Below are 24,962 nucleotides of genomic sequence, written 5' to 3' on the forward strand. Positions count from 1 at the left end.
CCGGGAATCAGAAAAATCCTGTCCTTCCCACTTAAAATGTTCCCTCATGGAATGTAAAGTTTCTGAAAATGAAAAATCCTCAGGGGGAGAAGCAGAAGGAGTGGAATCCTCTGCATCAGAATCCGAATAAGTAGGAAAATCTTGCATGTCTTCCACAGAAGACTCTGAATCATCTGAGGCCTGCTCCAAACTTTCCAACTCTGTCTCTACCCTGGGCCTCTTATCAGGAGGGGGCATAGAACCTCTAATTAAAGTAATCAAATCTTCTGCCATTTTAAGCATGTGCTTTTTAGGCACTGACCCTGAGGCACCAGGACTGACACCAGAGGAAGACAAAACAGACCTGCCCTTAGAAGGAGCCTTAGAGATAGTAGCAGAAGGCCTAACCACCCTAGGCAGAGTAGGGAGAATAGTAACCTGAGAGGCCCCTTCAGCCTGGCCTGACTCCTGAGAGGCCACCTCTTGCAAAATCAAAGTTTCCCCCTGAGTTTCAACTGGAACTTCAGCCGGGTCCACCTGCTCCCCTGTAGCCTCTAAAGGACCGGCGTCCGAAACGGACAAATCATCCTGCCTAAGCTTTACAGATTTGTCTTTGTGCTTCTTAGTGGAAGCGGGCGTCGGAGGATCCGACGGCATATTATAATTACACCGCTTGCCAAAGACTAACCTAGCGCAATCTAACCTCCGTTTTATAGTGCGCTTATTGAACCTAGCACAAAACCGACACCCTACTACGTCGTGCTCCGGTCCCAAACAAGGAATACAAAGCGAGTGGTAATCCCTATGCGGTATCTGCTTCCCACAAGAAATACAATTATTCACTTTTTCTGACATCCGGTAAATAACTGAGGCAAGAAAAAACAAAAATATTCCCCAACGGGGTACTTAGCCCAACTTGGTATCGGTCTGAAACTCCGAATTCGAAAAATTTCAGAACGCCGAACGGCACTTGCAACGCTGCTTCTGCATCGGACCATGCAGCAAAAAAGACTGAGGATATGACGTCGGTCATGCGCTTTTATACCCTGACGCTCTGATGTCAGTTCTAGGCGCCCATGACCGACGTCAGCCTAATACTTTGGTATTCGGGCCGACCGAGGACAGCGGACTACCCCCATAAGTAAGGACTGCAGCAATGTGAGATGAAGAACATCTGCCTACAAGTGGATTTTGGCATTAAAATGATACCATCCTAACCCCCAAAACATAAGCTTTAGACAGTGGTAAAATAAACTGCAAATTATTTGACTAATGCTAGTAATTATTTTATTCAGAAAACAAAAACTGAAGTACCACCCAATGTACCCTACAAACTGTGTGCAAATCAGCATGCAGACATTTGTCATTGCTAAATGCTGACTTGCACTAGAGGTCAAATATAGCAAAAGTAATTAAAGCTGTGTGGTCAATAAAAATAAAGTATAACTCAGCAAGAAGAAATCAATTCAATAATTTTTCAGTGGAGTCAAAGTGTTAGGTTTGTACGCTGTAAGCAATGTATCTCTCTCTCTTGATCCATTTTCTCATTGTCTTGCTACGTGTGTGGTGTTACCTGCGCTACTTAAAACTAGGCACTAAACAGTGACATTCCACATGGAATTATTTGTAGCCACTCAGCACAACGGTACTACCAGAAAAAAAGGGTTTCATTCTGAATGACCGACAGAATGGAACATTGCTGCTCTGCTGTTTACTGTAATTTTGCCTTCCTGTTCCTGTTATGTTCAAAAGTACTATGAAATGGCCTGACTTGGCTGGTCTTGGTTCCTTTGACAGTCAGTGTCAGAACAACCTCACTGGTGGATATACTAGAACCTACAATTTAATCAGCAAGAAGAGACACTACAGGACAAGCAACATGCTGACAGCAGGAATACGTTCTTTCTCCCTTAGGTTAAATGTTGAGACTAAACAGCTGCTAGAGGATGTACTTTTAGAGTAATTATTATTTTTGGCTTGTAACATTTTTACCTGCAGCAAACATAATTCAATTAGAATGTGCCACAGGTTCATATTCAAACATTTTACTTCCAAAATGCTACAGAGGGAGTGGATGACTGCTTCAAGTATGGCTATGACTTAACAGACCTAAATGTAATGAACACAGTGGCAGGAATCTGTATAATTTGAGGAATTACTCTCATGATGAGTATGGCATAATGGTTATAGAGTTTATCTCATAGACACAAGGTACAGGGCTTCATTCCTACCTTTGGTATGGGAAATTTGGCAAGGCTTAAAATGGACTGCAAGGGCAGACAGCCTAGTACTAACCTATGAACAGCTGTCTGTTCATGTTAATGAAAGGATAACAGCAGTCAGCATTAAAAGTGGTCATAGATGGAAAAATCTGCTCTTCCTATTTGACAAGTTATGCAGCAAAGATGATAAAAAGAAGGTAAAGTCAGAATCTTCTTTCGGCTTTTCCCAGTTAGGGGTCACCACAGTGTATCACCTGTCCGCTCATGACTGGCAGTGAAGTTTTTACAGTGTCGAGTTGCCAGCCCGGCGCCCATCCTTCCATAGAAGGCACACACACGCATGCAGTCACGCCTAGGGCCAATTTAGAGTATCCAATCCACCTACAGCATGTCTTTGGGATGAGGGGAGAAGTATTGTCAGTTTAAATACAATGAAAGAAATGTACCTGAGAAGCAAAAACATAATAGTAGTTCACAACTGTATGTGAAGTAGTAGCAACAATAAAAAGGAAAGGGACCGAGAGTCAGTCATATTAGATAACATGAGGTAAGCAAGAGTTGTAAGAAATCAGCAAGGAAGGCTGGTGAATATTGTGCCTAGGGAAAAAAACAAAAGCTTCCTCAATACAAACACAAGAAGTTGTCTGCCTTCACTTAGGAAGGCTGGTGAATATTGTGCCTAGGGGAAAAAAACAAAAGCTTCCCCAGTACAAACACAAGAAGTTATCTGCCTTTGCTTAGGAAGGCTGGTGAATATTGTGCCTAGAGGAAAAAACAAAAGCTTCCTCAATACAAACACAAGAAGTTATCTGCCTTCGCTTAGGAAGGCTGGTGAATATTGTGCCTAGAGGAAAGAACAAAAGCTTCCCCAGTACAAACACAAGAAGTTATCTGCCTTCGCTTAGGAAGGCTGGTGAATATTGTGCCTAGGGGAAAAAAACAAAAGCTTCCCCAGTACAAACACAAGAAGTTATCTGCCTTCTCTTAGGAAGGCTGGTGAATATTGTGCCTAGAGGAAAAAACAAAAGCTTCCTCAATACAAACACAAGAAGTTATCTGCTTTCACTTAGGAAGGGTGGTGAATATTGTGCCTAGAGGAAAGAACAAAAGCTTCCCCAGTACAAACACAAGAAGTTATCTGCCTTCGCTTAGGAAGGCTGGTGAATATTGTTTGTGCCTAGGGGAAAAAAACAAAAGCTTCCCCAGTACAAACACAAGAAGTTATCTGCCTTCGCTTAGGAAGGCTGGTGAATATTGTGCCTAGAGGAAAGAACAAAAGCTTCCCCAGTACAAACACAAGAAGTTATCTGCCTTCACTTTACAATATTTGCTATGACCATGGCAGGAATAAGCAATATCGTTTTGGCTAGTTCATCTCTCTGCATTGCCAGACAATTAAGAGAAGGGCAACAAAAAGTAAGTGTTTGTTGTACCAGGACACTGAGTACACTTCCAGAAAATTTAACTTTGTAAGGATATAAACATACCACATAACAGTGCAGAAGATGACAGGGTAACAAAAACAATGGTAGGCAATAAATATACAGGCTCCTCCCCAAGCCATATACATCTCTCACATACAGTCACATGCATGCACACAAGCATGTGCACACACTGTGCATGAGTATGTTTATCAAGCTACAAAGGACCAGCTAACAGAGAACTGAAAACAAACCCACAAAACTTTATTCAGTAAACTTCAATAAAAGGCTTTTAACTTGGTCCTGGGGGAGGTGGGTAAGTTTAACTCATCTATTACTAGAGAGTGATGTAGCGTGATCCGAGGTATAATCAAGTCAAAGCATGACAAAAGACACCTCAACAATAAAAACTACCATATACATTACACACACACACACACACACACACACACACACACACACACACACACCTATTTTCTCTCTTTCTACAATGTATATATTACATAAACACACACCCACATGCCAAGTATAATTTCATGCTATAAACAGACATCCTGAAAACCTTAATCTATAAAGTTCTGAAAGAAGGCAGAAGGAACATGGCAAACTTAAGTACCTCAACAAAATTCATAACATTTTTAAGGCAGCCCATGGTGCACACAACATACAAATTTACAGCAAGGGTGGTAGATTATTGCAGCAACCTTACTGTGGTTGAAAATTAAAAAAAAAACAGCACATGGTTATTCCTAAGGAAGACTGCTCATGTGCTACAATGTTAAATGTATATGACCTGCAGCCTAGTCAATAAATGAACAGACTTGGTGGGCCAGGATTCTTTCTTTTTTTTTTAATCTGTCCATAAAATACATTACAACCAACAAATAAGCGCTCCAGTACTGTACTGTTAGGCGCAGTTACTTCTCATGTGGGCCTCATGTTTTGACATGCATAGCACAAGCTGCACTGCCTAATGCATGTGATGCCACACGAACATATAAAATACTCTACTTACAGCTCTGAGTTATACATCAGTAGACCAGAAATTGGTAGATTTTACATGCTGTTAATTAATGCAGCTGTAACTTTATCCAACAGCACTGTCAGTTTACATCATAGTATATATGAAAGTGACTTACCCGTTACAGGAAGCTTTACAACCTTCTTCAAATTCTTCATGTCTGAGAATCTGTGGGGAGTTAAAACATGAGAAAATAAAGCTGAGCTTCTTCAGCAGTTTCTGTCCATATCTAGTTTATCACAGTTGAAAAGATGTTGACTATGACAGTGCACAGTACAAAGTCAAAAAAGCCAAACTATTATTACATGAAACTGTGAAAAAGATAAGCAAACATTTTCTTAAAGACTTCTTGGACTTGTTATGGGCTAGTATTAGTATTTCTAACAAAAAAACAAATGTATGACAGGATAACATGCTATCAAAAGTTAACTTTGATTTTGGGGGATTAAACAGTCTACCTTTTCATTGGACCGACAATAAAGTTGAAAAAAAAAAAAGTTTCTTCAATTCATGAATTGCTCAAAAAAGAAGGCATTCCACTCTAGCTGTGGGTCTTCTCAGCTCTATTCATATCCAGGTAAGTCAAACTGGCATTATTTTTGCTTTCCATACCATTCCCTTTTGTGGCTACTCAGCACTCACACCAGAAATGCAGACTAGCCACCACTTGGCTGCCCGTCACATGACGCACGTGTAGTACACTTCCTCTAAAGACACTTTTACATCTGTTGAAAGTGGGGAGGGGAGGTCAGAACTCTCACTCCAGAAGACCTTACACAGTTTGTTGATCTATTTGCCTGGAAAGTTTGCAGGGTATAGACAGAAAACCCTGCAGTGACTCTACCATCTGCCGCCAAAGTTTTCCTCAGTCTGCTCTCTTAGTAACCTACTATACTGGTAAGCGTAATAAACAGAACCTGCAGGACATTTACACTTTCTAAAACCACAGTAATTTAGGACACTGCACTGTGTCAATGTACTCTGCAGTTGCATTCAGCAGTGCTGAATGACCCCAAATTCCTGGCAAAAGCAGGCCATATCCCTTCATATTACAAGGGCACAAGAAAGGATATGTAGTGCACTTACATGGAATGCAGCTATGACAATGTGTAATATAAGCAGTGTGCCATCCAATGCCACAGCCGCATGTTGGTTCACAATGCATAATCCAGAAGTAGATTACTTATACACAATAGGTACTGTACACAATGAACACTTGTATGCAATGCAGAGTCTGAAAGCAGAGTGCCAGGTAGTACTGAATTAAAGAATACCACTACAAGATGCACATCTTGGCATGCCAGGTACATTGTGGCAATTTGAGAAGGCTGGTGTACAACATAATAGTTGGTAAGCCTAGTGCCAGGTAAGGTGGCAAACTAGATTGTTGTATAAAATGCACAGTGTATAAGCACAGTGCCAGGCAAAAATGTACTGGTTCTGCTGTAAACTGTGCACTTTTGGTGAGTTAAAGGGTAAAACTAGCATAAAATATCACTCATCAAACAGTTTAGAAGTAAGGAAGTGGGCAATCTCACTGAAGGATCACTGTGGTCAGAAACTAAAAAGAACAGAGGTTTAGCAATATACTGACTGTAAAGTACCAATGTCCCGGAATTAATATGGATGGTTATAATTAGTTGCAACCTGCTTTATCCAAATATGACTGAATTTCATTTTTCATTTAAAGCTTCCCACTTCTACAATGCACTATGTCTCCATACAAGATTGACGTAATAACAGAAGACATTACATCTACGTATACTGCAGTTAATATTCTATATTCCCCCTTCCCTACCTTTCCCCTCACCCTTATGGCTCCTGTCTCATGCCTGCTTGAATACCTTTTGTTTTTTCTACCCACAATTCTTTCCAGTTTATTCCATAGACCTACAACCCTCCCTGTGAAAAAGTGTTTTTTTATACGAGTGATGCCCAACAAAATAGTTACAGTTTACTGCCTGTGCGTATTCCTCCCCTCTGCCCTTCCTCTTCAAGACAACCCCCTTAATATCTCCTTCACATGATATTACACATCAGTATCATACCCCACTTTTTTTTTCTGGCAGCTTGTAAGAAAAGCTCTAACTCCTCTACACTCTGGTCTGCATTATTTTCCTACCAACTATACTCTCCACTCACTTTGTTGTCCACATTACTACTTTTCTGAAATTTCAGGACAGCAACCTTACAAAGTTCAAGTTTAACTTTAGGAAACTGCAGAATTTGAAGGCAACATTTTAACTTGTAAGGCTGGCCTGTAAAATGTGACGGCAGCAGTGTGACTTGAAAGTGCAGGATGCTGCTTCCACATTTATTTCCTACTTCAGAAAGCATACCAGTAGTAAAAAAATATATAGTTTTGTGTAATATGTCTCTGAAGGAATGTAACTAACAGACTAGAGTTAGCAGTAATGAAACTAGACACTCAACAGACAGATGCACAAAACGAAAACAAGTACTATTCACACTCAGTCAACAACTGGTTAAACCCAAAGTTGCACAGTGCTGTTGTCAACAAAGCCAAAATTAGCTTCAAACTTCGTACTGTTGAGAAAATGCATGTTGATGCAAAACCTGTTCTACACCTCCCAAGAGTACCTCATTGTGAGAAGTCCATTGTTCTATACTGAAAGGGTCTGTTACACATTCACTGTTAAGATGATTTTAATTAACATCAAAGCTGAATACCGAATCATATCAATTCCAAAGCAACACATTCTAATTATACTATGGGTTTCCTAGCTGAAGTAAAAAAGTAAGTTGTTCCGTATTATGAAGATGGAAGGTTTGTTCCACATTATAAAGATGGAAGGTTTGTTCCACGTTATGAAGATGGATGGTTGACAGCTATGACCTATTTTATTTACTTTTTGTATGAATTAAATTTTACTCTGTTTTGTAGCAAAGCTGCCAGAGGGTAAGAGGGAAATCTGGGTCAAGAAAATATGTTTTTATTTGTTACAGATATTTTTTCATTGCTAACCTTCACTAACAGTCACAACTTATTATATACAGAATAAGTTTGCAAAATAAAAATAAAACATATGTTAAATTCCATATAAAAGGGAACTCACATAGCAGCCGGTCTTTATTATGGAGAGCAGCAGACCTCACGTAATGACTATTCTGGATCCACAATAAAGTGAAGTCCAGTACTCTCCATTATATATGTTTACTGCAGTCTCTTAAGACTTGTTTTATAGGGCACTTTTTGAGTAACCTATGAGCACTTAACAAATAAGTTGCTACTGTAAGAAGAAAATCTCTTGTCTTTCACAACTCCTGCCTCATCTCCATCAGCCACAGGTGTTAAGACTCCCATTTATGTCTAAACTGACAATGAACTGTGGTTTACATCATACATTAACAAAGCAGGCCTACCTCTATAATCAAGCATTTAGTCTGCTGTTTGATTCAGTAAATGTATGTTTTACATTCCTGTTGGGGCAGAAATAAAGCAGGACTACAAGCACTTTGATGAGTTTTCCTGGGCCAAGTCTAAAAATGTAACGGTTAATATGATGGAAAAATCAGTTAGTCAAATTTCAAAAGAAGGCAATATGACTTTACTTAAGGTACATACTGAAGGCAAAAAACAGCATTCGAAATGTCACCCTAGAAAAATAACTCATTTTACAGATGGTTATATTCAGCTCTTTTTCTATGGAGAAGGAAATAAAGAAAAAATAGATGCATATGTATGTATGTATATATATATATATATATATATATATATATATATGTATGTATATATATGTGACTATATACACACACTTGTCCCCAATGAAAGACCGAATGCTCAGAATCCCGACACCCAAGTTACCGAGTCCAGAAGCCCGATACCCCACATTACCAAAAAACCAGAAGCGCGCAACTCAAAATCCCGATGTTAAGGGATATTGAGTTAGCGCTTCTGGTGTTGTGGTTCAGGTAAGTATCTCTGTGTAAGTGTGTTTGTGAGTGGCTATTGTGTGTGTTGTGACTGCGGTGTGTGTGTGTGTGTGAGGGACTGTAATGTGTGGGTGTGAGTTTGCCTTGTGTGTGTGTGTTTGTGCGATCTCGGAGTTAGAATATTAAAGTAGGGGTGTGTGGGGGCACATGGGGGGTGTAGGGGGGATTTCCCTCCTGCTTTACTATAGTATAGAATTATTTGTTTGGGTTTGGGGGGACACTGTGTGTATGTGTGTGCTGTACGTGTGTTGATTATTCGCGATTTAAAATTTTGCACTTGTGTCCATCGGTCTTTTAGTCTTTCAGGTATTTGGTCTAGGGAGTACGGGCGTCAGTCTTGTGGGTTTTCAGTCTTTCTTAGGGGACCTACATATATATATATATATATATATATATATATATATATATATAAACACACACACACAAGTATATGTATATATGGGTCTACTTCTAAATTTTGAAGTTTCAAAACTTTGAATTTCTTATGGTCGAGACAATAAGATCGAAGTTTTGAAACTTCGAACCATTTAAATGGAGATCGCCGTACAGAGTGGAATGGTATATTTACCATTTTCCTCCATGTAGTGCGATCTCGGCTCAGAAATTCTTCTGGGGGACTTGGTAGCCACCAGAGGAGAGAGTCTTCCAAGGTAAAAACACAAGTTTAGCATTAGGAGCTGGCTCAATGTGATGTCAAGTCATACTTTGTAAGATAAAATTATAAATCCTATAGAACAGTAGAATCATTCAGTGGCACACAGAAAAAAGTGCCTTTGATTAAAGTTTTATAAGTCTTTAAAGAAGTCAGAGTTAAACAGTTTATATCATGATAAAAAAATCAGAAATGGCAGTTAAACTGGAGTTAAAAATCCACACTTCTTAAATTGAAGGAACTGAAGCTAGGAAAGGATCTAAACCTTGGATTACAGACCAAATGAAAGGCGGCCCACATACTCTTGCATGTTTTCCTTATTTGGGTTGCAAAGCGAACATCCTATCCAAATTATAAAAGGATCCCTGTCTATCACCAGAGTTTAAGAAATCAAGCAGTTAGGTAGAAATGCAGATGGGCCAGGTCAGAAGTGTCCTGGCCGACTTCAGATGGAAGGGCCTGTGCAGAAGTCAAGAACATACTGAGAAAATGACCTTGGTCTTGTACATCTTTGGTTTTCTCAACAAACTCTGGAATAAGAGGAAATGGGTTAGTTTCTGTACTGGTGCACCACTGGGTTGTTTTCCTGAGGAAGGGGTATGAGAAAAAGAAGTTAATGCACTTTGCACTAACTGGGACACAAACAGACTATAGCAAGGCTTCCTGCAATGAGGGAATTAAGTTTGGATTAGAGAGTGGCTGACAGACAATTCATAGGGTCATCAGCCAAATCTGTTCAGTAATGTTACTAACTGTTGCAGGATGTGGCTGGTAACAAAAGGACACTGCAAAAGCCCACTCCTGAACTCTCATCCTTAAGCAAAGGGGACAGGAAAAAGTGTCCCTTCTGAGCCAAAGAACCAAACCTCCACCATGTTGTCAGTGTGGATGGCAACAGCACTTGGGTGGCGGAAAGACTCCTGGAATGCTGACAAGGTCAAAAATTGTGCTCATTTCTAGAGCATCAATGTGCAACATAGCTTCTCTCTCAGCTCACGGTCCTTGGAAAGTCTACTACTGGCAGTGCCCCTCTCTCAAACTAAAGCAGCTTCTGTGGCAGCCATAACAGCTGAGATAGGGGACTGGAAGGGTCAGCCATGAAAGGAAATGAACTTAAAAAAAAAAAAAAAAAAAAAAAAAAAAAAAATCATCAACCCCTAGAGATGACCCTTGCACTTCACTTCCTGGATATGTTACTGGGGAAGTCTAGCGGATCCAATAGTTGTTGATTTCATTGCATCTTAGTAAAACTTTCATTTAAAATTGGGATCAGGGAACCCTAAAAAATTGAGGCCACCATGAGATCTAGCACCGTAAGACATTGCATCAGTGATAAATTTGACTTTGCAGAATTTGTGATACTACCACTCATAGTGACTGAATTTTTTCATGTTGGAAGGCATAGCATGACAGACTGTCCATTCTGCACTCCATGGACAAGATGGAGTATTTAGGCATCAACTGGAACTTTGCCTTCTTCATAGTTATCCCTAAAGACTGAAACAGAACTAGGAAGTAGACACAGGAAGCTTTGAGGAAGTTCACTTTGTGGGTCCACAAGGAGTCAACTATCCAAGTACAGAAGGGTCCAAGCCTTCTGCAGTCCAAAATGCACTGCAACCATCACTATAAATTTGGTGAACACTAATGAAGGCAAAGGTGAGACCAAATGGAAGGACAAAAACAAATGACTTCACAAACGTGAAGGTTGAGGGTTGACATAATGTTTTAAGTATTTACTGCACAGTCAAGAGGTAAAGGGTTTGATTTTCACAACAGAAAATTGACTAGGCTTAAAATGGTCCATAAGGGCAGATAGCCTAGAATTTACCTATGAAATGAAAAGACCTCTTATTGTCCCTTGTTATTCTGATGTGAAGACAGGCAACTCACACCATCCTTTGCATAGACACTGAAGGATGAAATGCATTGTAAACACACAAAAGGATTATTTTGGAACAAAATGAAAAAGGTCTCTCAGATCAAGGATAAGTCTGAAGACTTTCACTTTCTTGGGAACCCAAAAGAACCTGGAAGAATATCCTAATCCTTGTTAGTGTAGTGGCACTTTGACTGCTCTCTTCTGTAACAGGTTTAGAGCCTTTTTATCTTACAACGAGGAGGTGCAGCAGTTACCGTTGTCGCCTCACAGCAAGAGGTTCTCCCGTTCGATTCTCGGCTGGAGTCTGCATGTCCTCCCTGCAGCTGAATGACATTTAAAGACATGCAGGTAGGTGTGTGCATGAATGGGTGTGCCTTCTTTGAAGGTTGGGCATCAGGCTGGCAACTTGGCTCCGTAAAAATCCACTGCCAATCATTAGCAGACCGGAGTTCTGCTGTGGCGATCCCTAACTGGGAAAAGCTGAAAGAAGAAAAAACCTAAGAGACAGGGCCACTGGGAGGAGGAGAGACTGCAGTTTGAGAAGGGAAATGAATAACCTGACCTCAGAGGGGAGAAACTGGGCAAGTTCTCAGGAAGCAGACAGATTACTCCTCTGCAGGGACCATAGTATCCTTGACTATTCTGCCATGGTCACAAACCTGTGGGTTGGTGGCCATTTTAAAAGTTGCTCCATCCCTTGCAACCTTTTCCAGAACTTACTGATTTGCTGCTGACTGTATCCAAGCAACCACACTTGATATTTATTTATTTATTTTATTATTTATTTTACATTTGTTGACCGGGTTTGTCCGGCTGAGCTGATAACCCTTTTCAGCGGAGACCCGGGGAGAAAAGCTCAACAACATTTACATTTAACATTTGAAGCAGTAAAGAAAACAAATATGTAAACTAAAACACTGACAAAACTTAAGTTGAAAACATACAAAGGAAGTATGAAAATCTAAGTTGAGAAATTTACAATCTAGAAATCAAGTAGGGTGAATAAAGATTTTTACATATACAATATATTAAAAAAATGAAAGAAAAACGGCAATTGTTGTTGATACAGCCAGGTAGTTGTAATAAGAGAAAGTTTGCCGGTGGTAAATAAGTAAGGGTATTATAAGAAGGAATATGAGGCAATAACCCAGTTAAGAGGAAGTAGACAGCTCTAAAAGTGGCAGGAGCCAATAAAAGGCAGACAGAGAACCAAAAATATGAGAGGATGACAGTTTAAGGCGGGGGGCAAGTACAGTGACATATCCAGTAGCTTTTTAGGTAATCTTTGGCAGTTGATTTGAATAGATTTGGTTGTTTAAGGGATCGAATTTCCAGTGGGAGTTTGTTCCAGGAGATGGATTTCAGTGTGTCCTAAAAAGATGCGTTATGGAACTTGAGTTCTAACTCCCCATCAGCTGTGAGGGTCCTGCCTGCCTGTTCCTATTTAACCAGTTTAGCTTTTACTGTTTGTCTTAACAGCAAGGGTTTCACCAAATGGAGTGCTTATGAAACTAGCCTTTGTATCTTATTCAAATTCAGTTAAGTGAAGCCATGCTTGGTGTTTCATAGCTTTTCCAATGCCTGCTGGCCTAGCTGAACCATCTGCTGCACTGTGGACAAGGCAAATGGTTAAACTGGACAGACAAGATAAGGTTTGCCAGCTATCATGACATTTTTTCTCTCTCCATCCAGAAACATTTCTACAGTTTTGGATGCTTTCTTTGACAAGTCTCGATGGAACCTGCCCATGCATGTCATGCAGTTTTACTGCCCTCAGGGTGAAAGTGGCTGAAGGGTAAAGCTCGCTTCAGATACTTCATCAGTTAAGAGTGTGTGGCAGCCCTATTAGGCACCTCTGTAGGCACTATGGCATCAGCCTTTGGTTTACAAGATACAGCTTTCTAGGCTTTATGAATCTGGAGGATTCTAGGTGGCCTCCGATATGTGATCCACATCATCAACATTCTTCCATGCTGACCACACAAAGGACTTGGATGGCTGAAAAGCCTTCTCCAGTGTGAGCTTGGATTTGGAAGGGGGCCCAGGACCCATCCTGTCACCAGTATAATTTCTAAGGCTTCTCCAAACGTGATACCCTCCCGAGGGACTGGCGATGGTTCCTCATCCTGCACTAGGGTGGGAGACTCCGGGCAGTAATGTAAGTTTCTCCTTTTGTAACATGAATTCCCTGGAGGCTACTGGGAAGACATCCTCAACCTGGATCAGTTAACACAAAAATGGAATCAGTCTATCAGTTGTTGGTACTGGAGGAAACCTGTCATTATTTACCTACAGGATTCTGAGGAGGACACCATGGTTCAGCTCCATATTAGAGGGGTCAATGCAGAGTAGCCTGCATCATTGCTACTAGCATCATCTGTAAGTCTATTAAGCAGACATCATCAACATCAAAGGGTTGAGAGCCAGGCAGATATCAAAAATGAGGACTGAATCTCACACTGTCAGAGACTGACAGATAGGGTCTTAAAACTAACCACATGAAGGCCGAACCCAGAGGCATAATGGCAGACCCTGGGGGTAAAACCCCAAAGCAGACAAAGGCAGCTGGCAGCATAGAGGAGCTTGAGATAGAAAACCTTGGCAACAGCACTTGATACTGCTGTTCACCTTGATGTATCCATTAGTCCCAGCATAGAGTCTACTGCCTGTCTGAATGGAGCCAGGATCTGGCTAGTATCGGTGACGAAATTAAAAAAAGAGCAGCGGTGGCAAATTTTGGCACTAAAGGAGCTCATATCATCCCAAATGCTACCAAAGTAGGAGACCACAGACCATATGTGCTGCACTGAAATAGAAGCTTGCCACATCTTAGAATAATCCAACTTGACTGTTTTCTGCTTTGACCTGACAGAATTTGCTGTGTGAGAATCTATGAGTTCAGAGTTTGGTTTCTGAGACTACAGAGGCCATACTGCTGAGCTTCAGCCACAGAAGAAAGCTTTCTTTGCTGAAGAGATACCTTGTGGGGGGTGGGGAGGCAGACTGGTCTTTAGTTCAGCAGAACCCAGTATTTTAAGAACTTTAGGGAGCATAATGGTAAGGGAAGTGGAATCCTGAGGGGCAACAATGGACTTTTTATCTGCTCCAATTCAAGATATTGCCTCCAGACTTTAAGAGCTGCTGCTTAATTAATGCAAACAGCGCACTGCTCAGACGAAAATAAGCTTCCTCAGGCATTATAAGTACAGAGAATGGTGAAACATGGATGGGGAAGAAACTTTTCAGCCCACATCTGTATTTTTCAAATTTCTTTTGTCTATTTGGAGTGTTTTGTCCATGTAATCTATTGTAATATAATGGTAGCTCAGCTTTCACAATAAATAAATAGAACTAAACTGCAATGAACTGCCACACACACCAGCTAAAACTGTCATCATTACATTATAAAAGGATAACTGCTCATGAAAAGACTGCCAACTAACGCTGTACAAAAATTCACTACAGCAGCTAGGAAAGTTAGTGTCTATATAGTAATAAGGGAAGAAACTGTAACTAGCATTACTGTTCTCTCTAAAGGAAAAAAAGGAATGAACTGATCCATCTTCAGCGTGCACAGAGATACACGTGCGCGCGCGCACACACACACACACACACACACACACACACACACACACACACACACACCTTGCAAAGAAATAACTGCTTAAAGGGAAAACTGCCAGAAAAAATACAGGAAACAGTACAAAACACAAACACAGAGGTTCCTAACTCTAGGCAACACTTTATGTAGCTTAACAGATAGACATGGTGCCCACAGGCCTATTTGATCATGGGTAAAAGGGTGGGGGCTTTGATAGCCTGGGAAAATTCTCATAGCAAGGCTGATGAAATACTACCAGTCTTAGTCCTCAGGGAAAACCTATGCCTAGCATCACTACCAGTCCCTCTTTATACAGGAGGATATTTTTGGGCAGTTGCAGCCTACTAAACAATATGAAAAATTACTAATATCCTCAAATTTTAGTGACAAAATTACTTCCAAGTCCCATTTAATAGTTGCATAAAGCAATTAATTTATGTATGAAACCAGGGCTGGCCTTAAGTTGAAACAGTGCACTAGGCAAGCTCCATGATTGTGAGGAAGCAAAGAAATAAAGACCATACCATCCACAGCCCCCACACAAGCTATAGTGACATTCTATGCGCACCTCCATGCAGGTCCAGGTTTAGACTAGAAAAGGCTCAAGGCAGAGGTCACTAATAAGCTTGTGTCAAAATCCACTTACACTGCCTGTGGTGTGGCAGCCACACCACCCCACCCCACAAAATCGTTAGTTGGCTGCATGTTCGGTCATGGATTTTATGCCTTATTTTGAAAAGCAAATTACTAACATTTTTTCTACTGCTACCTAAAGGAGTTATATATGCATTGCCAACATTAAGTAAATTAAGTGATTTTTTCCTCCACACCAAGCTATGCTGAATTCTCACACAAGCTTGTGCACATCCATCCATACTGTCCCTGAAAGTCAGATCTATCACAATATTTCTCACAAGTGCATACATACTGACACTTCCCCTGCCAACCCATGTCTATCACAAGCAAACACATACACAAACACAGTGTGCTTACTTACAGGCAAACTGGAGAAATGCCAATTCACCTACATCTTTGGGGTGCTGTAGGATAAACAGACTGTCATGGGATAAACCCAAACAGATACAGGGAAGGGATGCTGTCTTAACACAGATTAAGCCACAGCCTAGAACGTGCCAGGGCTATACATTGTGAGATAGTGCTACTCACTGTGTCACTCCACCAATAATACTTATGGAGTGCAATACTGACACTTGTGGGAAAGTGAAAGAAATTATGTCCATCTTGCTACTGTAAAGAACACTGCACCTCCCCCAAACACACACACACACACACACACACACACACACACACACACACACACACACACACATAGCAATATTAGTTTTACAATGATTTTTAGCAAATACGTTGTTTGGCACTACTCTTGCTATGCCAGATCAGGGACTACTGTTTAACAATCATCATATAACAAAATAGGTAAATCACTTGCATCCACAGATAGCCTCTGTCCCAATTAATTAGATCAACTTTACTCTGTACAGATCAGATACTGGATTGCTGTAACTAATAAATAATTGTTACAGGAATAAAGTACTGCATCTTACTTCACACAAATGCATACTACTCTTGCAAAGTCAGATCACCGACTGCTTAAACTGAGCAAATGCTAAACTCAAGTTACTTTCATCCGCAGCAGGTCCAATCCCTGCCTAGCAGTTATAGCTTCTTCTGTGCGTACTTCACACATCCAATTATAATACAAATGATGCCCATGTAATTTTAACTTTGTTCCATAGAACAGTGGCCACAAATTTAAGTATTTCAAGTTGCTTCACACAAATCATATTAATCAAGCAAAACCAGAATAACAAACAAACAGTAGAAAGTCATTTCCACCACTCAGCCCTAGCAATTACAGCTAATTTGTCTGTTTACATCTCAGATGTCCAACATTTTATAAAAAACAGAAATAAAGCCAGCTGCAGAGTTAAGTACCCTCAGTTAAACAAAATCCAAATGTATAGAAAACAACAACGAAGGGTACACCCAAAAGCTGCAATAATCACCGTAACTCCAGTCTTCACTTCAGAGTTTTTATTGCAAAAATAGATCCAAAAGTAAGCGCTTTCACTTTCTACCAAACGTTTCATCAGACTTCAATGAATCAATGTTCAGGTCTAACCTTTATATAGTGTGATGTTCTTCAATTAACTAATTGATTAAACAATCAAAGTGAACAATTGATGCTTAAAATTTAAAATACTAGTACAAGCATATATTGAGCAAATGCTCTAAAACATTTTAAAACACTTTGTATATACTTGATTGAATATTATTCTAAATCTAAACTGTGTTAAAAATACATGTGTGCATATCATAAACATACACCTACAAGAATATATATCCATATATGCATAAAAATATATATATAAAAAATATATGAAAAAAAAAAAAAAAAATATATATATATATATATATATATATATATATACAGATATATGCAATGAATAAAATATATATAAAAATATAAAAAACATATACATATATATTGCCATATTTGTTCAACGACAATCAACTTGTCATAAAATGATAGTTGTTGAATATATATATATATTTTCGTAATTAAACTTCTTATAATATATTAGTGTCTATAAGGTCTGGATGCCAAAAACGGTTTCAATGTGATCTTCTCATTCAACCCATAAGTTTTATGTGCTTGCAATCTAAGAATCCATTTGTTTTCTTTCTCTTCAGTACGATTTTTAATGTTGCCTAATCTATCAGATGTACTTATTAATTCCAATACCCTGAACTTAAAAATATGTGTGAGGTAATTCTCCAAAACATGTCGTGCTAAGGCATTATTAGTATTCTCCTTATTTATAGCATACAGATGTTCCCTAATGCGCTCACACAAACTTCTATTTGTTTTGCCCACATAAAAATGTTGGCAAGACTGGCACTGTGCTAAATAGACCATGTTCCTAGATTTACAGTCTGCATAAAACCTAAATGTATAGGGACGTCCTGTCACTGGATGAACAAAACTATCATCATTTGCAATATGTGAACATTGATTACATGAGCGGCAAGCAAAAGTACCTGATCTCTGAGACTTAACTGGATCATTATTCATTTTCTCATAGCAGAGAATTCTTTTCAATGACTTCATATTCCTATATGTAATGCTAGGTCTATCATCTATTAAAGATCTTACTTTATCATCCATTTTGAGAAATTTCCAATTGTTCTCAAGTATCCGCCTAATATGTGTATTCCTATTGGTGAAAGGAATAGTCAGCCTATTTTTGCTACTATTAGCAGAAGATTGACCTCTATTTATAAAGTCTACCTTCCTATGTAAAAATGGAGTGCCTCCTGCTGTTCTACATGTATTACTGTACCTAAGGCTGTCCTGAATCTCACTACCCTTATATCCTCTGTGGAGGAAGTTATTAGCTAATATCTGTCTTTGTTCATCATATTCTATATCATTGGTTGTTAATCTAGGCGCCCTGCACATCTGATTTCTCATAATGTTGGGATAAATGTGTCTGGGATGCATACTATTGCGGTGTAATAAGTTATTTTTCCAACAAGATTTCCTATACATTGCTGTTTCTAAACCATCTCTTCCTTTAGTTAATTTGACATCCAAAAAGTCTAATGTATAGAGAGAATGGACACATTCAAAGCTTAAAAAATCAGTGGTGCCATTGATATATGTAACAAAGCCTTGTAAGTCACTCGCTGTCCCATCCCAAATCATAAACACATCGTCTACAAAACGGCCATAAAATTTAATATGTTCACTAAATGGCCCATTGTTAAGGATGTATGTGTTCTCCCAATACACAAGTACCAGATTCGCATACGAGTTAGCGCAGGGCGTCCCCATAGCTACTCCTTTTTCTTGTAAATAATATGTTTTATCATAGAACAAAACATTGTTGGTCAAAACCATATCCAAAATTAACATCCATTTGATAATTTTATTATTTTGGATACCTTTCTCTAAAAGGAGTAGTCTAACATATTCTATCCCTACATTGTTTGGTATTGAAGTAAATAGGGACTTTACATCTAATGTCACCAAGAAATCATCATTCATTAGTGGTTTCACCAAACTGCAACTTGCAAGATTCTCCAAGAAATGTTTAGTGTCCTTTAATATTGAGCTGATGTTGGTCATGATAGGTTTAAACTGTTTGTCCAAACAAATGGACATTGACTCGGTGAGCCAACCTTTACTAGAAACTATGGGTCTTAAGGGAGGGTCATGTGGATCTTTGTGAATCTTGGGAAGACCCCTAAAGGTGGGAACTAGGGGTGTCTCAACTAGAAAATACTTATATAAGTCCATATCAATCACATTACTTAGAAAAAGATCATATAAATGACTATGTGTATCTTTAATTAATTTATTGAGTGAACTAGCAGTCAACTTCCTGTAAGTAGATTCATCTGTTAACAAACTTCCCATTTTGTAATCATACATTTCCCTATCCATAACTATGGTCGACATCTGAACACAGCGTTAGAAACTCACAAGAAATGTAGAAACTGTAGAAGCTGAACACTGCAGTCACTCGTATACAAAAAGGAACTGATCCCAGCACTTGTACAATGGCAAACAGGGATGTGCTACAACCAGTAGAAATGAACTCCTACCACTGATTTAGAATAAAAAGTCTCTTTGAAATTCACAAAAATATTCCAGGACTTTTAAAATAGATAGCATTTATTCTCATACAAAAACGTTAAGCGCTTTCACTCGTTTAACACGAGCTTCCTCAGAACAATTAAATTATTCTTCATTCTCTGCCTAAATACATGAATTGGCGCCAAAAATCACAACTATTTAAAGCAATAGTGCTTTATAACAAAATTGTCATACATACATAGTAAACAATCTCATAAAAACTATAACATTTTGTTAAAAGTAACTTCACTATGCTATTTTTTTAAAAAAGGAAATCACATACAAATGTTTTTTTAAAAATATTACTAATTATGATATACGGAAAATTTTTATTTCAGCTCTCAATATTGAGCTTATACTAATATGTGTTATAAAAATCAATCTATACCTATGATATAAAGTCCTAGTAGGAAATATTTCATATATGTCTCCTAACTTTGACAAACTACATGTTATATTATTTTATATCTAATGTGATCTAACCACGGTCCTTGTGTACACATGTTATGTAAGAAATTGGTCATGTAAATTAAAAAATCATTCATAATGAATTTTACAGTTCGATACTTGTTGCTACTATAATAAAAATTGTTATAAAATGTAAACATTAATCTCTAACCATCAAAAGTGGTTTGACTGTAATATAGTCGTTTATTCCAGGCCAAGTCATGGCATCTGTGTAAATTTGCCACCAGTATTCTTTGAAAGCTAACCATTTCTTTGTATTACCCCCTCTAGGGTTAGATCTTATTTTCTCTAAAATGGCAAATTTGAAGGTATGTTCTGTACCTACAGCGTTGATGTGTTTAAATAAAGCATTTTTTCCATCTTTGGTTTTTATACTGTATAGATGTGAGTAGATTCTTTTCCTAAATTGTCTTTCCGTCCTACCAATGTAATATGCTGGACATATATTACACTTAGCAATATATATAATCATACTGGTAAGACAGTTACCTTGAACCGGTCTAATTGTGGTTTTGTTGTAATTCTCTAATACAAAAGTGTTGTCTTCACATATGTATCTGCATTGACCACAGGCCCCACATTTACTGGTATGCTTCACACTGTTAGCTTCTCTAATAGAACAACTTTCAAGTAGATGTTTCAAGTTCTTACCCATCTTATGGACAAAATGTGGTTTGGGCCCCAAAATTGTATATGTTTCTTCATCCATTGTAAATATTTGCCAATTCTTGGTTAATATACCCTTTACTTGGCTGGAAAATGGTCCATATTGCACTATACATGCTTGCTTATATGGTACTTCTTCTCTATTACCTTTAACTTCCTTGTTTGAAGTTCCAGCTCCTTCCAAACAATTACTACCTAAAAGGGGTGGGTATTTTGATCCCCACTGTTTGCTTATATAATTTCCTATATCTAGCATCATATGTTCATCGTAACCTCTCTCTCTAAATAGATTCATTATGAACGCTAATTCTACTTCAGTTTCCTCTCTGTCAGATGTCATTCTCAATGCTCTTATAACTTGCCCCTTGTAAATGTTATATTTTAACTTGTAGGGATGGTTACTGCTGTAGTCTAAATAGGAATTGGAGAAGGTAGATTTCCTATTTATTTTTGATTTAAACTGATCATCTTCTTAAGGGAGGGTCATGTGTGATCTTGTGAAATCTTGGAGAACCCCTAAAGGTGGAAACTAGGGTGTCCAACAGAAAAATATATATACAAATGTGTCTAAGTAAGCTACCCCCAATGTGCTGCTCTCATTGGTGAATTTCAAAAACTCACTAGACACATTTAAATAGTTAGTAAAATCTTCAAACGACTGAATGTCACCTTTCCACAAAATATATGTGTCATCTAAGAATCGGGAATAATACTGCATATTAGCAAAAAATGGACTGTCAAATATGACATTCTCCTCCCAGTCCAGTAAGACCAAGTTAGCATATATGGGGGCACAAGCTGCCCCCATAGCTACTCCCTTGGTCTGCCTGAACATTTCACCTTCATAGTATATGAAGTTGTTTTCTAACACAATACTTGTGAGTTCCACTAACAAGGATATTTTATCCCAAGACATTCCAGAATGTTTTCTCAAACTGTTAGTCAGGGCCTGTAACCCTTCTTCTAAAGGGATACTTGAAAAAAGATCTACTACATCTACTGATGTAAATAGTAGATTCCGTTTGTCAACATTAACAGGATAATTTTTCAAGAACTCCCATGAGTCTTTTGTCAGATGTTTAATCTGAGAATACATTGGTTTTAGTAGTTTGTCAATCACTTCTCCAATCCGGAAGGTTTTAGATTTGCTTCCTGATATTATAGGACGGAAAGGGGGGTTTGTTGTATCTTTGTGGGTTTTCGGAATGCCTACTATAGTAGCCATAACTGGATCTACTACTAACATGTAGTTGTACATTTCTTCATTAATTCTGTTCTCTAATAAATAGTCTTCCAAGAACATATCAATTCTTCTGTAGGCTTGGTTTACTTCATTCAAAGATATGGCCTCGTAATTTCCAGAATTATAAAGGATGTCATGTATGATGCTGCTGTAACACGTAGCATCATATATTACCATCCCCCCACCCTTGTCCGGTTTCATAATTCTAATAGTTCTATCGCTTCTTAGTTCTCTCAGTTCTCTCAACAAGGCATTCTCCTCATATGTTAAATTTTTATGTATGTTCATCCTGTTAACTTTTCTATGTAGGGTGTATAAATCCCTTACTGACTTTTTTTCATAGTTTGATACATAAGTATGACTAATAGGTATGAAGCAGCTTTTTGTCTTAAATAAATTAGACTGTTTGAATGGGTCATTTTTCTGTTTGAACTGCATAGCTAAATTTAACTTCCTGGTGAATAGTTTTAATTCACTTATACTATCTACAACGTTAAAGGAGGTTGTAGGTATGAACTTTAAACCCTTAGAAAGAAGAGAAAAATGAACTGTTCCCAACTTGATATTACTGTAATTAAAGATCTTGAAATTGTTAAATGTGTATACTGCTCCATCCTGTTGAATGTCTTGTGTGGTAACTACACTGGTAGTATTGATACCAGATGTTCGTGGGGTATGAAGTGTGTTGTTCACGGATTCAGTTAGTATTTTTTCTTCCACCTCCCCCCTTGATTCCATTTTGCTGAATGTGCTTTCCTTTGTACCTGAAAAAAATCCCCATCCTTTCTGTTGAAACCTCTATGTGACATATTGTCCTGTGTAGTATTAGCATTCCTATAAAAACTATTTCCTTCATTAAACTGTTCATAGTCAGTTCTTCTCCTATGTTGTATCTCTCCTTTAATATTCCATTTATAAGCCTCATGTGATTCATATTGTGCTTTGTCTCTACTCAATTTTTTGTTTTTCTTATCAAAAGCCTTTTGTGCTCTATCATGTGCTATATCAAATTGTTTGGAGTACAAATTGTTCCATTCAGAAAACGAAGAATCATGTGTGATAATTTGATTCAAATGTTCTATTTCAGTTATACATTTGCACAATTTCTCATCATTTAATTTTATAAGTGCCTTCATATATTGTGAACCAAATGAATCAAACAATATATTAAATTCTGTAACAGTTCTATGTGTGAGTTCTACACCCATAGGAACCTTAAAAAATCTTAAGCCCATAGGCACTATCTTCAAACATAAACATTGGTTTAAATAAGCATTGTCCAGCTTAATCGCATTAATAGTATTCAACATTTTTCCAAACGAAAATATCATTTCCTTCAATGTTCCATTTTTGTTATGGCCTTTGTAGTGAGTAGGCACATCATTTGCAAAATCAAAATTACAGTCATTATCTACAAAATCTTTCAGCTTATGAATGTTACTTATCGGTTTATTAGCTGAGTCACTGACTCCTTGTTTTGAAGGTATATGTCTTGTACCTGTTTCACTGCTATTTTTTGCGGCAATTTGACCATAAGTTTTGGTTTTAGTTAACTGACTAGTTTTGGGCGTGTGCCTGTCCGCTTGGCCTCCTCCGTTAAACGCCCAAATGAAAAGTCAAATGTAAAATCATCAAGTTCAGTTACATTAATGTCACACTTGCCTGCAGTTTCCGATAGATCTATCATTTCCCTTCCCTGCGTGCGACAAATCTGACCATTCGGTAAACCAGGAGACGATGAAGACAAAATATCCATACTGTTAAGGTGCACTTTAGAGCTGGTCCCCATACGAACGCCATTTACTTCAGAAAGGTTGTTGTGATCCTCTGGATTCCCAGCCGGTTCACGATACAACAACGCCTCTCTAGACAAAAACAGTTCCATCAGCTTTGATATCTCACCTCGCAACGCTGATACTTCATCCCGGATATCCGCTATTTCGCTGCTGCTTGTAACTGGTGAGTTGCTGCCAGGGCTACGAGCGTTATCTATGGTCGACATCTGAACACAGCGTTAGAAACTCACAAGAAATGTAGAAACTGTAGAAGCTGAACACTGCAGTCACTCGTATACAAAAAGGAACTGATCCCAGCACTTGTACAATGGCAAACAGGGATGTGCAACAACCAGTAGAAATGAACTCCTACCACTGATTTAGAATAAAAAGTCTCTTTGAAATTCACAAAAATATTCCAGGACTTTTAAAATAGATAGCATTTATTCTCATACAAAAACGTTAAGCGCTTTCACTCGTTAAACACGAGCTTCCTCAGAACAATTAAATTATTCTTCATTCTCTGCCTAAATACATGAATTGGCGCCAAAAATCACAACTATTTAAAGCAATAGTGGTTTCACCAAACTGCAACTTGCAAGATTCTCCAAGAAATGTTTAGTGTCCTTTAATATTGAGCTGATGTTGGTCATGATAGGTTTAAACTGTTTGTCCAAACAAATGGACATTGACTCGGTGAGCCAACCTTTACTAGAAACTATGGGTCTTAAGGGAGGGTCATGTGGATCTTTGTGAATCTTGGGAAGACCCCTAAAGGTGGGAACTAGGGGTGTCTCAACTAGAAAATACTTATATAAGTCCATATCAATCACATTACTTAGAAAAGATCATATAAATGACTATGTGTATCTTTAATTAATTTATTGAGTGAACTAGCAGTCAACTTCCTATAAGTAGATTCATCTGTTAACAAACTTCCCATTTTGTAATCATACATTTCCCTATCCATAACTATAATAGCTCCTCCCTTATCAGCTTGTCGTATAATAATATCAGCATTGTTTTGTAGATCAAAAATAGCTTTCCTTTCATTATTACTCATATTAAAAAAGTCAGGTTTAAGATTACTTTGACTATATAAATCTATAAGATCATTTTCGCATGCGCGTTCAAACATATCTAATAGCGGGTGTAGATGTGGGACAAAAACAGAAGGCTTTTTACAAACATTAACTTCTGAAGCATTCGTATTGTCCTGTACAAACATCATTTTTAAGGCTAAATTTCTTGTAAACATCTTAATGTCCACGATTATATCATTAACATCAGTGTAACCTGATGGTATGAAGTTAAGCCCTTTGTTTAAAACTGAGAGCTCATGTTCGTTTAATTCATACCTTGAGATGTTGACAACTAAGTCCTGTAAACCGGTTTCAAGGCTCTCTTTTGTTGCT

The 24,962-nt window shown here is 38.3% G+C and overlaps 1 protein-coding gene across 1 annotated transcript in view; it reads right to left on the reverse strand.

Annotated features, from left to right (window-relative positions):
* Positions 1-24,962, reverse strand: part of GLOD4 (glyoxalase domain containing 4) — a 354,560-nt gene that overhangs the window by 275,253 nt on the left and 54,345 nt on the right. Inside the window, exon 2 of the mRNA XM_044054305.1 lies at positions 4,762-4,811. Coding sequence (XP_043910240.1) covers positions 4,762-4,811 — 50 coding nt within the window. The remainder of the gene's footprint in view (positions 1-4,761; positions 4,812-24,962) is intronic.

The sequence above is a fragment of the Protopterus annectens genome, chromosome 13.part0 (genome assembly GCF_019279795.1).
Source record: "Protopterus annectens isolate FY-2018-M chromosome 13.part0, PAN1.0, whole genome shotgun sequence".
Lineage (NCBI taxonomy): Eukaryota > Metazoa > Chordata > Ceratodontiformes > Protopteridae > Protopterus > Protopterus annectens.